This window comes from Crocuta crocuta, unplaced genomic scaffold, assembly GCF_008692635.1.
Source record: "Crocuta crocuta isolate KB4526 unplaced genomic scaffold, BGI_CrCroc_1.0 scaffold234, whole genome shotgun sequence".
Classification (NCBI taxonomy): domain Eukaryota; kingdom Metazoa; phylum Chordata; class Mammalia; order Carnivora; family Hyaenidae; genus Crocuta; species Crocuta crocuta.
The window spans coordinates 2558935-2573579 of NW_027529647.1; the positions used below are offsets into that span (position 1 = coordinate 2558935).

The 14645-nt window shown below is 53.5% G+C and overlaps 1 protein-coding gene across 1 annotated transcript in view; it reads right to left on the minus strand.

Moving 5' to 3' along the window:
• The window catches only part of LOC144230441 (ATP-binding cassette sub-family A member 17-like), a 90065-nt gene that overhangs the window by 6815 nt on the left and 68605 nt on the right, over window positions 1-14645 (minus strand). Inside the window, exons 19-25 of the mRNA XM_077762778.1 lie at window positions 14305-14578; window positions 13927-14131; window positions 12934-13153; window positions 7585-7743; window positions 4856-5034; window positions 4133-4267; window positions 3228-3422 (exon numbers count right to left, since the gene is read on the minus strand). Of these exons, the coding sequence (XP_077618904.1) occupies window positions 3228-3422; window positions 4133-4267; window positions 4856-5034; window positions 7585-7743; window positions 12934-13153; window positions 13927-14131; window positions 14305-14578 (1367 nt within the window). The remainder of the gene's footprint in view (window positions 1-3227; window positions 3423-4132; window positions 4268-4855; window positions 5035-7584; window positions 7744-12933; window positions 13154-13926; window positions 14132-14304; window positions 14579-14645) is intronic.

Here is a 14645-nt window from a genome sequence, read left to right on the forward strand (position 1 = left end):
TGAAACAGGCTCCAGGCTCTGAGCTGGCAGTCAGCACAGAGCCCGATGCGGGGCTCGAACCCACGAACCGCGAGATCATGACCTAAGCGAAAGTCGGACGCTTAACCGACTAAGCCACCCAGGCGCCCCGTCCCTTTTTTTTTTTTTAATAGTTTATTTTTGAGACAGAGAGAGACAGAGCATGAGTGGGGGAGGGGCAGAGAGAGAGGGAGACACAGAATCTGAAACCGGCTCCAGGCTCTGAGCTGGCTGTCAGCACAGAGCCTGACGTGGGGCTCAAACTCACAGACTGTGAGATCATGACCTGAGCCGAAGTCAGAGGCTTAACCAACTGAGCCACCCAGGTGCCTCTGGGTAGCTCTTATTTATAATTATCATTATCATTATTTGATGCACATATGCTGGGGATCAGTTCTGTTAGTTTTTTTTTTTAATGTTATTTATTTACTCTTTTTTAAAAAATAATTTTTAACATTTGTTTATTTTTGAGAGACAGAGTATGAGCAGGGGAGGAACAGAGAGAGAGGGAGTCACAGAATTCGAAGCAGGCTCCAGGCTCTAAGCTGTCAGCACAGAGCCCGATGCGGGGCTCAAACCCAGGAACCGCGAGATCATGACCTGAGCTGAAGTTGACTGCTTAACCAACTGAGCCACTAGGCGCCGCCTGTCAGATTTTGTTTCTCCGGAAATGTCTTTTTTCTTACCTTCTTCTTACACCGGCTTGAGTGCATGTATCATTCTGGGTTGGCTGTTAGCGTTGGTGCCATTGGGAGGGTGTCATTCTGTTGTCTTTTGGCCTCTGTCCTTTCTGCTGAGAAATCGTCTGCTTGTCTAATTGTTGCTCCGTTGAAAGTGGGTCCTTGCAGTCTTTTCCTTCTGTGTTTGTTGTTCAGCAGTTTACGATCAGGTTCCTAGGGATTTATTTCTTTTAATTTCTCCTGCTTCAGACTTCTAGCGATTGACTTATTTGTAACTTGATGTCTTTCATAAACTTTGGAACATTATAGGCATTAATTTTTAAAGTCCCACTTTGTCTCGTATTTGTGTCCTTTCCATTTGAGACTTCAATGACGCGTCTATTAAACCTTCTCGTCGGATCCTCTGTATTAGATTATTACATATGCTGTAAAGCCCATTACTCCAAAATGTAGCTGGAGTTTGTTAGTTATTCGGTGGTTTCTGCAGGTCAGATCACGAATCTGGGGGCAGTTTGGCTGGTGGTCCTGGGCAGGGTCTCTCAGGAGGCGGCCCTTAGCGTCACCTAAGGGCTGTGGGATCAGCTCACTCTTGTAGCTGCGGGCAGGCCTCCGGGCCCCGGGGCCATTCCCCCCACGTGGGCCCCTCCACAGGGCTGTCTGAGCGCCCTCATGATGTGGCAGTTAGCGTCCCCCACCCTGAGGGATGTGAGGGAGGGGGTTTACCCCAGATGGCAGGCTCTCCTATCAGCCAGCCTTGGGAGCATCAGCCCATCTCTTCTACGCTGTTTTGCTGGTCGCAGGGACCCACCTTGGTCTAGTACAGGAGGTGCTCACAGCTCAAGGGTGTGAATCCCAGGACGGAGACCCTGCGGGCTGTTTCCATGGAGTGCCATGTTCCTTAGCTTCTCCTGGACGGCGTCTGCCCTTTGAGTCTCCAGGCTTTGTTCTATGTTATTTTGAGGCGAGATTTTGTCTTGTATATGTACATGGTCATTTTTTAGTGTGCACCAAGCATTGTGTTTGCGTAACTGTTTGTAGAAATCACTGAAGCCAAGGGTGATAGCATTTCCCCCACGAGAGGATGGACGCTTGCCTCCAGCGGGCGCCTGGGAGCGCTGGCGGCTCAGGGTTCCGTCAGCCCCATTTTGGGGACTGGGACCAGGCCAGGCTGTTTTGCGATCCTTGGTTGAGCTTGTCTACGTGTAGCTCATCTCTGCAGCGGGGTGCAGCCTTGGGGGTCCCCACTCTGTGAAAGGTGCACTTGCCGGAACTCGGGGCTTGTCACTCCGATGTCAGTAGCGACACTCGGCTCCCAGCTCCCGGGCCAGACCTGGTCCCTTCCCTGGGCCTCCCCCTCTTCCGTCCTGGCTCACAGTCTTTGCCATCTTTCCAGCCCACTGGAGATATTCTCAAAGTTTGGTCCTGTTTTTCTAGTTATTACAGCAAGGAAGGGGGTCAGAGTTATGTAATTTGCCATTGCCAGAAGCCTTACCTGTAATTTTGAAAATGGTAAAAAAAGATAAAGTGAGCAGTAAATGTTTCACAGGCGTGAGAGGCTTACGTTGGCTGTGGTTGTCCAACCGGGCTCTGTACCGGAAGGTGGAGGGGCCTGTGTGGGCGCTTCTGCTCTGTCTCTGAACATGATTGCGGCCGTGGCCTCTGCGACTGGTTGGATGAACTTCCCGGCGACACGGTGGCTGGTGCTGTGGAGTGCAAGTTCAATTATGCCGCCTCGGGTTGGTCTCTTCCTCCGCCTTCCACCAGCTCCACCGGATGCTGACCACCACCAGCTTACCCCTTTCCACTCCCTGCATGGCAGGGGCTCACTTTCATAACCAGAGCTCCTTGCCACCGAGAGTCCCCGGGGTGAGCGCAGCCACTGGCGCATCCTGGGCCCTCGCTGAATCGGAGCCATCGGAGCCGGTGGTTGAGGTGGGGACTCCAAGAGGAGGATCAGGTTCAAACGGCTCATCCGGCTTATCCGAAGTTTGGGCTTAAACTGGGAGGCGTGTGAGTAAGGCCGTCCAGGGGGCATGCGCGCGCAGGCCTGGTGTGTGGGTCCTCGGCCATGGCGGGGGGAGGCCGAAGACAGCAAGTGGGGAGCGGGGGTAACAACCAAGTCAGGCAGGGGCGGCGAGTGCGGAGTGAGAAGTACAGAGGCCTGGTGTTGCAGCCCCCTAGGAGTCTGGGAAAGAAGGGTCAGGGCGGGAAGAGCCAGGGGAGAGGGGAAGGCTGCAGCTCGCAGGGGGGAAGGTCCTCATTAAGAGATGCCCGCAGAAGGCGAGGAAGAGTAGCCTTGGAGTGTGCGCTCAGGGGGGCGGCCGGGAGGCAGGGCGGTGGCGGGGCGGGTGGGAGGGACGTGGAGGGCTGTGAGCGCTGCACACCGGAGGTGGGGAGCCCAGAGAAGAGGTCTGAGGTAGGGCCGTGGGGCCGGGGGCACGTATACACCTGACCCGTGGGGTCTTCAGAGACCAGCGGCACCCCTGCCCCCTCGTCCAGCACGTCTGCTCGGCCCCGGTCACACCCTACCTTCCCGAGGTGCGAGCTGATGTTGAAGCCCCTGATAAAGGCGTTCCCAGAGGTGATGGGCTCTTCCCCGGTCAGCATTTTGAAGATGGACGTTTTCCCAGCTCCGTTGACACCAAGAAGGCCAAAGCACTCCTTTGCTCGGACGGCGAAGGACACCTTGTTCACGGCCAGCACGGGCACCTTACTGGCATAGACCTGGCATGCCCAAGACAGAAGGTGCTCGGTGAGGAGCCCGGGGTCAGCAGCCCGGACCCTCCCCCTCCCCCCGTGCTTGTCACCCCCATTCTGGGACAGGCCCCGGCTGCCCTCGGGGCCCAGGGGCTGGCGTGTGCCGGCTCGGTCTCGCCTTCCTTCCTAGTTCTCCAGCATAAGCGGCTTCCCTTCCGTCCTTAAAACAAACAAAGCCCCTCTGGTGTTGCCTGAGTTGCTGGTGTGTTGGTTGGTTTTGACCACCGGTGACTACGAGGCTACAAAGTTCAGGGATGTTTGCAGGGTCTCAGTAAAATTCTGGCTGGAGCTTTGGAGACTAACCAGGTTGGCTCTGAGCTGTGGGAGACCCCCCCCTCCCCCGCCCCACGAGCTCCCCTGCAAAGTGCCTTCTAGATCCCGGAGAGGGTCAGCCAGTCCCGTCCAGCCTTGAGGCTTCCTGGGCTTCGGAGCTCCGGTGCCCTCCCACACTAGGCCCTCCTGGCCTGCAGGGGACCCCCGAGAGGTGATGGAGGCTGAGGCGCTAACGCCTGTCCTTGGGCTCTCTGGGCGCAAACAAAACAGGAAGTGGCTGCCAGGCTGTGCGAGCCCTCAGGGGCTGGAGCTCCAGGCGGCGCCTGGAGCCCCCTGGCGGTGGCTTCCTTGTCAAAGGGCCCCCTGGACAATGGTCTTTGCCTTCGGGGCACGTCTGGCATTACCTTTGACACGTCTTTAAGAACCAGTGGGTTTTCCTCACGCAGCTTTTCTAAGCCAGTCTGGACTGTTTTTGCCTCCTCCTCCACATCTTGGTCCCCTGGCACTGACATCGCGCCGTGCGACGCTACCTGCTCTCCCTAGACGAAGGTGGGAGGCATGAGTGCTTTGCGAGCGCAGGGGGTGGAGGCCCCCCTCGGCCATGGTGGGTATTCTGGACTGAGCGCACAGCCGTGGGACCAGGGTATGGCGGACGTGTTAACCTCACGTGGCTTTTCCTTTTGGGGAAAGTTAAAAGACTTGAAGCCTGGGGATGTGAAGGCACAAGTCCATTTTCTACAGAGTCTCCTTGCAGGGCTTTCGCCTCTGGAAGATATTCAGACCAAGAGCTGACAGAGCAGACCTTCCTCCTCCCAGGCTCCTGGACGGACACGGACACGGGGAAGAGGCGTTCCGGAAAGGGGACTAGTTTTAAGAAAGCCAGGGTCTTGCTTCTGCTCTGCTCACCGGGGTCACAGGAGCCAAGCCAGTCCCCTTCCCCTCCCCATCCCTTCAGATCCACGGGGGTCCCTGGCACTGGCTGTCACCCCCTCTGCCCTGGGGGTAGATTAGACAGTCTCCAGACTCCCTCAGATGCTGAGAGTCAAGGCCACTCCCGGCCACAGACAGTAGACTGTAGAGCCAGCCGGTTCACCGGTGCTTCGAGAGTCACACTCTGACCTACTCACCAATTCTTGCTTCCCCTTGAGGTCAGAAAACCTGGCTTTCAGTTTCCACAAGACACTGGTGTCGATGAGGAAAAGCAGGATGACGTATGCGGACCCCGAGATGGCGAGGGCCGCCATGTACTTCCCTATCCCGAGGGACTCCCAGGCGTAGATGCTCTCCTGGACGGTGTATGCCTCTGCTAACGGGGAATAAGCAGGCGTTACCAAACTTTGGGTGGTTTCCTGGCTTCGCCTCACCTTCGACGTAGAGTGGGCAAATTCCTACCAGAGCAGGTACCATTGAAATGCCACAGGAGTGCCATCAGTGCTGTTACCACATCCCAGCAGGAGGTAAACATGAACAACACTTTGTTTTTCTGGCGACAACCCATCATCTGTGCAAATAATGCAGTAAAGTCAAGGACCTCACTCTGTCCACGTGACAGCTGTTTGAAATGCAAGATAGTTATGCATTTGGTTCTTCGATCTGTCATCAGTCTCCTGCGGTTTCAACTGGCCAGTCACATAAAAACATCCGGGAGCCTCTATTTCCCTCTTTTTTTTTTTTTTTAAGAAATTTTTAAGGTTTTTATTTATTTCTAGGAGAGAGAGACAGCGTGAGCAGGGGAGGGTCAGAGAGAGGGAGACACAGACTCTGAAACAGGCTCCAGGCTCCGAGCTGGCAGTCAGCACAGAGCCCGACGCGGGGCTCGAACCCACGAACCGCGAGATCATGACCTAAGTGAAAGTCGGACGCTTAACCGACTAAGCCACCCAGGCACCCCTCTATTTCCCTCTTTTTAATCTGATCTGCTTTAAAAGTTTTCTTTTAAATATGTGTACTTTACAGTTATGCCATTGGAGCGCCTGGGTGGCGTAGTCGGTTAAGCATCTGACTTCAGCTCAGGTCATGATCTCACAATTCATGGGTTTGAGCCCNAAAAAAAAAGAAAGAAAGAAATAAAACATTAAAAAGATTATAAAATTATGCCATAAATACACACTGGGGAAAAGGGACGTAGACGAGGAAGAAAATAAAGGTACTTCTCCATGCCCCCAAACTGTTGTGATAGTTTTGTTGTTTAATCCTCCTACCCTTTCAGGATATGATCTTTTACAGTGTAGGTGGAATGATGCTATGTATTATTTTCTCCAACTCACTAGTTTCATTTAATAGCGCATAATGGACGTGGACTGTATCAGGACATAGAGATCAAAATAATAAAGGTCTCTGGCAATGGTAAACACATGGACAATGATGAGAGCTAGTATTATTGCAAGTTGGGTTTGTAACTCCGCTCGTGCGTTTCTACAGCACTGAAGAAACTACGCATAAAAACAATGACCCGTCCATGATTCTGGATACACAACACAGTAGTTGAAAGGGAGTGGGTATGGGCAGTATAGGAGCAGTTTTACGTTACTGAAGTTAAGCTGGTGCAAACTGGAAATGGAATGTTAGAACTGAAGGGTGTTTGGGGACCACAAAGAAGATAGCTGTAGAATATGCACGAAAGGAAATAAAGAATTAGGAAGTTTCATAGGAGGTACCTAAAGTAGTTTAATTCAGAGTCTCAAAGTGAAATGGTGGCCACCAGAGGCTGGGGGAGGGGGTGGCAGTGTTTCATGGGGACAGAGTTTCGGTTGTGCAGGGTGAAAAAAGTTCTGTAGACAGGGGTGCCTGGGTGGCTCAGTCGCCTGAGCACCCGACTCTTGATTTCAGCTCAGGTCATGATCCCATAGTTTGTGAGTTTGAGCCCTGCATCGGGCTCTGCGATGACAGCGTGGCATCTGCTTGGGACTCTCTCTCCCTGCCTCTCTCTCTCAAAATAAATAAACTGGGGCACCTGGGTGGCTCAGTCGGTTAAGCGTCCAACTTCGGCTCAGGTCATGATCTCTGACCCTCCCATGCTCACACTGTCTCTCTTTCTCAGGAATAAAAAATAAATAAATAAATAAACAAACAAACTTAAAAAATAAAAGTCCTGGAGATGGACGACAGCAATGCTGCACAACAGTGTGAATGTGCTTCATGCCACTGAACTGTCCGCTCAAAAACGGACAAAATGGTAAACTTTATATAAATTTTCCCACAGTTGAAAACAATAAAATTTTAAAAGGTATTGGAGAGAATGTGAACAGATTAGAGCCATCCTATATCGCTGGCAAAAACGTAAAATGGTGTAGCCACTGTGGAAACAGTTTGGTGGTCCCCCAAAGAGCTAAACCACATATTCGCTCATAGGCGTGACTCCAGAGAACTGAAATCACATCCACGCGGAAGCTGGTACATGAACGTTTGTGGCAGCATTATTCATAACTGCCAAAAAGTGGAGACAGCCCACGTGTCATCCCTGGATGAATACATGAGCAAATTGTGGCTCCTCCACACAATGGAATAACGTTCAGCCACGAAGAGGGAACAAAACGCTAATACCTGCTACAACGTACATGAACCTTGAAAACATTATTCCGAGCGGGAGGAGGCACACGTAAAGGACCACGTACTGCATGATTCCATGTATATGAAATGTCTGCAAGAGGCAGAGCCACAGAAACAGAAAGTAGATTCTGTGGCTGCCAGGGGCTGTGGGGAGAAGGGAATGGGAGTGTGAATGGAGGGTTTCTTTCTGGGGTGATGGAAATGTTCTGGAATTGCGATCATGGTAGTCCTTGTACCACCTGGTGAGTATGCCCAGACCCCCCGAATTGTGTCGCGTAGGAGGGGAGTCTCCATTCGCAATACTCACAAACTTTATTACACTGAAGTGGGCTCAGGTTCTTGATTTTGCATAACTTCTGGAGTCCGTAGCTGTAGTATAAGTTGAAGAAAGCCATTCCCAGGCAGTGGCCAGGGAGCAGTAGGAAGGCTTGATCCAAGGACTCTGAGGCCGTGGTGTAGCCTTGGTCTGTGAGGGCGACAGAGAATAGCAAGTGTCCTCGCAGCAAGGAAGAGGGCACATCTCCGGGTTCACCTTGCCTGTCACCGTGTAGCGAAGGATCTGCTACCTGGGTCTCTTAGTGTATCTGTCACCGCCCTGTCACCCCCAGGCCCCAGACCAGAGACCTGCTTCCCCTCTGTGGTCACTCAGCCCCCATGCCACGAACAGTTTTCTTTCGTGCTGCTTCTTGAGTCTGAATTTCTCTCCTGCTCCATTTGTTCCTGCTGATGTGTCCCAAAGAGCTTAGTGTGATTTTGGGGAAACCAGCGAGAGCTCGGCTGCCGCATGAAATTCGTCTGCGGAAGGGGTGAGTTTAGAGGCCAGAGGGTGATGCAGTTTACGAGGGAGCTGGGCCCTGACTGCATGGTCTGCTGGGCTGGCTGTGAGGTGGTCTGAGCGCCATCGGACGAATGGATAATGAGGACACATGCCCGCCTATATAGTTTGTGGAGACAAGACCATCATTCGCAGATACTATATGTCACCGCGTACCTGGAAGAGCTATGAGAATCAACCAGAGTAAGAAACTGAGGGCAAGACGGGTTGACTGGCTGGTTATGAAATAAACACGCAAAAACGGGGGCCTGTTAGAGGTTAAGAGAAGCCAATTTTTACGTTCGTGTTATGTTAAAAAAGTGAACAAAATACCAAACAAGGTTGTAAAGAAATTGAGCTATGTTTTACAAGTATTAAATGTTTATTTACAACAAATAAACACACGTGCCCTGTAGAAGGAAGACTCTACTGTACGCCTAAGTTCGTCACAAGAGGATGGATGCGCGGTGCGTGCATGGTGCATGGCCCGGTATGGGACTGTGTTGATAGTTCACGCACGCCGCTGAGTCCCCATCCCTGTTCGGGCAGCCCCAGCACAGCGACACCAACAGAAAGGAGAAACCAAGGGGGGGTTGTTGGGCTCTCATTTCAGACTTTGTGACATCTGGCATAGCTGGCTCCAGACCCACAGGTAATTTGGGGGAGCCCTGGGGAGAGGCTGAGCCAATTATACAAGAGGAAAGAAACTATACTCTCGGGACTTGCGTTTAGAGCTGTATGGCTTTTGGGTACTAGTCTGTGAAATTCTTGCCAGTGGGGGCCCCTGTGATGCGTGATGAGTTGAACTTGGACACGAGGTGTCCCAACCAATGTGTGCTGGCAGTAGAGACACAGCCCACACAGGACGCAGAGTTTGGGGCTACACTTACACACTCGCCGAGGTGTGGATCCCCGAGGCCCGAGGGCCATGGCTCCAGTGACCAGGCCTTGAGCAGCCTAGGAATTAACAGCCTGGCAGTATCTCCGGGCCCTGAGTGGGAAGTGTTTGGAATCTGAGCGGGGAAACCCCTCCCCCCACTCACCCTAACCCGAATCAGAGAGAAGCCACAAGCAATGCATCCAACTGAAGAAGCAGATATTCATGGCTCCCGCTTACTTCCCTTTCTTCTTTCACTCTGGATCCTACCCCAGAGCTGCTTAAAGGCCGAGGACACGGTCACAAACCATCCATATCTCGCCCTCCACCCGAAGGCGACTTCTCTCTGCTGCGCCCCGGGGCTGGACCCACTCCATTCTGGGTCCTTTGCCTCCCTTCCTGCTTTGCCCTTCACCTTGCTGGCCTGTATCTTTCCACCAGCTTTCCAAGAATGAGACACGATGGGTCACATTTCTCTTGACCGTGGCCGAACTGTGGCTTGATTCTGTCCTTCTGCTTGATTGAGACAGTTGAATCAAGCCTAGAACATATCCCCAGGAAGCATCTGGATTTAAGGCATAGGTGTTTTTTCCATCCGTTTTGGACATTTGATGGATCCCTTCAGTCTTGAGCTTGGTTTGTTTTCAACTCTGGGAAATCTTGTTTTATTTCTTTGGTGAGTTCCTCAAGTCCACCCTCTCTTTGTGGAAGGCAGGGTGGCATCTCCTGGTCTCTCTCATGGAGTCCGCCTTCCCTCGCGCCTTCCCGGTTTCCTCCTGTCTTTTTGCTCTACTCTCTGGGAGGTTGACAAATTTTATTTTCCAACCCTTCTGCTATATGTTTACGTGAGCAATCAGCACTTTCTCGCCCTCAGAGGTTTTCTTCCTCACGGAAGTCTGCTAGTTTTTTTTAAATGTTTATTTATTTTTAAGAGAGAGAAACAGAGTGCGAGTCAGGGAGGGGTAGAGAGGGAGACATAGTCTTCGAAGCAGGCTCCAGACTCCATGCTGTCAGCACTGAGCCCGACGTGGGGCTCGAGCTCTTGACCTGTGAGATCATGACCTGAGCCGAAGTCAGACGCTTAACCTACTGAGGCTCCCAGGCGTCCCAGACGCCTGCTGTTTAATAGATGTAGTCTTTTCTGAGATGGCTGATTTGTTCCCTGGTGGTGTGTTTTGGTCTCCATCTTCTCTGTGGCTGCCATCCTCAGGTGTTTGCTGATGCCTGCCTGTCTGTCCACAAAGACGAAAGGGGCACAGGGAGGCGAATTGCTAGCTTTGTGCATGGGGTCTGGGCGACATTCTGGGCAACCAGGCAGGGGACCAGGCTGAATGTGTAGGTCTCTTTTGCAGGCAGGTTCAGTTTGTCCAGAGGAGGGGCCTCTGCCTTCCCGTGTGACTGCCTGTGCGCCCTGTGCTTCCCGCTGGGGATACGGGAGCAGGGACAGTGGAGGCACCACAGGCCATCATCTGCCCCACCTCCACTCCCAAGCCTCTGGGTCCCAAGCCCCTCCAGGATTCCGTGTGCTCAGTTAGGTCCTTGCTCAGCCATTTCCCCTCCAAATGCACTTTGGATGCTTCTTCAGCACGAGTTCATACACTGATTTCCTTTGCTATTGTTTTAGTAGAGGCTGAGGACAAGGGAGCTCAGATTTAGCTTTACACTCTTGTCTGTGTGAACTGCCTTGGTGACAGCAGCCTAATGAGGCCCCCCCGGGGCGAGTGTTGAAGGGTCAAGATCCAGCCTCTGACGGTGTCCTTTCTCGGGGTTGGGATGGGCATTGTTTCCCCCAGGCCACAAGTGGGGCTCCTTGTCGTGTCCCCACCTCCTTCCCCATGACTGTTAGGGTGGAGGGTGCCTCCTGCTGAGTGGGGGAGTGGTCTCAGCCCTCGGTGTTGCTGCATAGGAGGGGGGAGAAGAGATTGCATGAAGCAAGCATCTCTTCCAAGAAGAGATGGATCCCCGAGAGGCTGAGGCATCCAGAGAGAATGTCCAGAGGCCCCTGCACCCTGTCCTGGTCATTCTCTCTGAAAGCTCTGTCCCCATCAGGGCACCTCCGTGTCCTTGGACTTGCAGGTGCTTGTGTCTCTGGGGTGGGGCTGGGTGGCCTAGGAGAGGAGAGAGGGAGGAATCCTTAGGTTCCTTCCGGAGACTTAGGGCAGGGTTGTTCAGAGTGACTCCTGGACTGATCCGTGAACCTCGGTGCACGCTAACTACCGTTGAGAACTGCGAGGTTAGGGTTCCCTCAGGACGTGGCTTTGCTAACCCCTTTCCTCTCTCTGCGGTGCGCTTTTGTTCTGTTTCAATCATAAAGTCAAAATGCTGTTGCTTTTCTGATCTGCTCGGATGGAAATAATTCCACTTCTGAAATTCCCCAGGTGGCTTGCATAACTAGAAAGGGTGCCGCAAAACGCAGCCAGCTAGACCTTTAAAATGAGCCCAAGGTAGGGGCGCCTGGGTGGCTTAGTCGGTTAAGCGTCCGACTTTCGCTTGGGTCATGATCTCGCGGTTCGTGGGTTCGAGCCCTGCGTCGGGCTCTGTGCTGACTGCCAGCTCAGAGCCTGGAGCCTGTTTCAGTCTGTGACTCCCTCTCTCTCTCTGACCCTCCCCTGCTCACGCCGTCTCTCTCTCTCTCCTAGAAATAAATAAAAATAAAATAAAATAAAATGAAATGAGCCCAAGGTGGATGGGAACACGCGCATGACCAGTCCTCTGAGAGACAGAGTGGCCCCTAGGCTGAAGACAGAGGGAGCTGTTCACGCACTGGTAAGCAGAGACAACCACAGAGAGTCACCTTAAAGGAAGTGGTTGCCATCAAAGTAAACGACAAAGAGAATCGGGGTAGAAACCCCGACGTAGAGAGGGATTCGAATAGCCCAAACGCGGAGATGTCGGTGTTGAGGTGTGCGCTGTGAGTGGCGGCTCGCTCCCCAGCTGCTTGCACCCTAGTTACACGCTCACCAAGCAGGCTTCTCCCAAGCTCAGCTTATTGATTTACTCACTACCTGTTACAAAAACTGAGGAATAATTGGGGCACCCGGGTGGCTCAGTTGGTTAAGCGTCCGACCTCGGTTCAGGTCATGATCTCACAGTTTGTGGGTTTGAGCTCTGCATGGGGGGCTCTGTGCTGCCAGCTCAGAGCCTGGAACCTGCTTCGAATTCTGTGTCACTCTCTCTTTCTGCCCCTCCTCTGCTCACATTGCCTCTCCCTCTCAAAAATAAAAAAAAATTAAAAAATTAAAAAAAACCCTGAGGAATAGTGTGTTTCGATGAAATGGGTAATCCCAAGTAGACCGTTTGGTGAATTTTTTTTTTTTTTTTTAATGTTTTATTTATTTCTAGGAGAGAGAGACAGCGTGAGCAGGGGAGGGACAGAGAGAGAGGGAGTCACAGACTGAAACAGGCTCCAGGCTCCGAGCTGTCAGCCAGCACAGAGCCCGACGCGGGGCTCGAACCCACAAACCGCGAGACCATGACCTAAGCGAAAGTCGGAAAGTCGGACGCTTAACCGACTAAGCCACCCAGGCGCCCCCCGTTTGGTGAATTTTAACAAATGCTTATGCCCAGGCAACCAACACCTCACTCAAGATGCAGAGCATTTCCAGAAGGTTCCCTGCAGTCTCCGTTTAGTCAACCCTCCCTTCCCTGGACTCAGAGGCCACTGCTCCCCTGGCTCTGTCACCGGGATTCATCCTGTCAGTGGGGCCCAAGACCCGTCGGCCCACACTGCTGCAGTGCGGTGAGGCTCCTTGCTCCCCTTCCATTGCTGAGCCCAGCCCCCTGGACGGACACAGCCTCCGTGTTTATCTGCGCTCTCGGAGATGCGCGTTGGGGATGCTGGGACACGGTCCGGGGCTCTTCACCAGACCATTGGCCAGAGCGGCCTCGTGTCTAGGGACACAACTTGTGTGGCCGTGACAGGGAGAAGTAGGCCCTGTGAGATATGTAGGGAGGACGGCCCTCACCTTTCTCCTTTGTGACTAAGATGAGAACGAGGGGGCCGATGCTCAGGAAGGTGAGCATGACGAGGAGCTTGACAAAAGCGCTCCCTTCACTGTGGAAGCAGAAGCTGGTCAGGTAGACGAAGGGGATGCTTGCCCAGCCGTAGAGCAGTAGCACCAGGATGACGGCCGGGACGTTTCCACGGTGTGTGAACGCTTCCTCCTTGTGGTACACAAACAGTGCCTTGGGAAAGGGGGGAGAGTGGGGGAGGGACACTAAGAGTTGATCCCAAGGATTGGAGAAAGCGTACGGTGACCCCAACTTAAAAAATAAGGTGTTGATGGAGCGTCTGGGCCGCTCAGTCGATTAAGCGTCCATATCTGGATTTCAGCTCAGGTCATGATCTCATGGTCCCTGGGTTGGAGCCCCATGTCATGCTCTGTGTTAACAATGTGGAGTCTGCTTGGGACTCTCTCTCCTTCTCTCTGTCCCTCCCCTGCTCGTTTTTTTTTTTGTCTCTCAATGTGTATATAATATTTAAAAAAATAAGATGTTAGCAATACTGTTCTGGTTCTCCCTGCGTTTACTCATCGGACAGTTCAGACAGCCAGCTCTGCCCCTGGAAGTCAGCACCGCGATGTTGGGGGCTCGATGACGGTTACAAAGCACAGGCAGAGCAAAAGGGGACGTGCCCCGTCCCGCACAGAGCGCCAGGGGACCCACAAGCTGCAGAGCGCAGCCACGATCCAGTGCCTGCACCCGTCAGCGCCCTGGTGGACAGTTTCTGGGCTGTGAACACACGTCCCCAACGCGCAACCTCTTGGGAGCTCGCGGCAGCAGTTATGGGGATGCCGCCGACCAGACACCCTGGAGCAGGCCCCTCTACCGAGAGCCAGCGACGAGTCACACCCTGGGTGAGCTGCCAGACTAGACTTCCGGTTCTTTGCAGGCTCCCTAAGGCAAGCCCCCCCACCCAGGATGTGCAGGGGAGGGTCCCCGCACCGCGCAGCCCTCACCAGCAGCAGCAGACTGGGAACCAGGGAGGTGATGAGGTCCCACAGCAAAGCGGAGAGCCAGAAAGTAGCCGCATAAACGCCACTGATGAACTGGATGTCCTTGGCCTTCGTGGATCTCTCCTTGACTGTCAAGATGGAAAAGGAGCTGGACAGGAAAGCTATTCCGAAAAGCAAGTTGATAACAAGGTAGTGTCCTTTAAGGCTGCTGCGGAAGGACACGAGGGGAGAGGACGCCGCGTGAGCACAGCCGCTCACACCAGCCGTCCTTCACCGAAGCGGTTTGTAATCACGGCGGGAGGCAGACGAGAAGGAATAGGCGGCCAAGGGAGACGCGGTGTGGGCGGGACGGCTTTGCTGGCGCGGGACAGGCACACTTACTAGTACAGGACGTCCTCCGAGGCCTCCAGGGCCGACCGGGGCTGAGGGTGGTTGGAAGCCGTGATGGAAGCCGCGGCCCCAGAGAGCAGCTTGAAGAGGAGGTTGTCCACCAGCGCCAGCGCCACGGCAGGGGAGTGGTATGCCTGGTTGTTGAACAGCGCAGTCACCGTCGTGTGGTTCCCCTCGTCCTCAAAGGAAGCAGCCACGACGTACTTGAAATCAAAGCCCTCGGGCTCCTCCTCTGCCTTTTCCAGGAGGAGGTCCTCTACCGAGTCTGCAACAGAGCAGGGCACCCCAGGTCCTCACACCCTGGACCCCAGCCCCGTGCCTCCTGAGCCCCT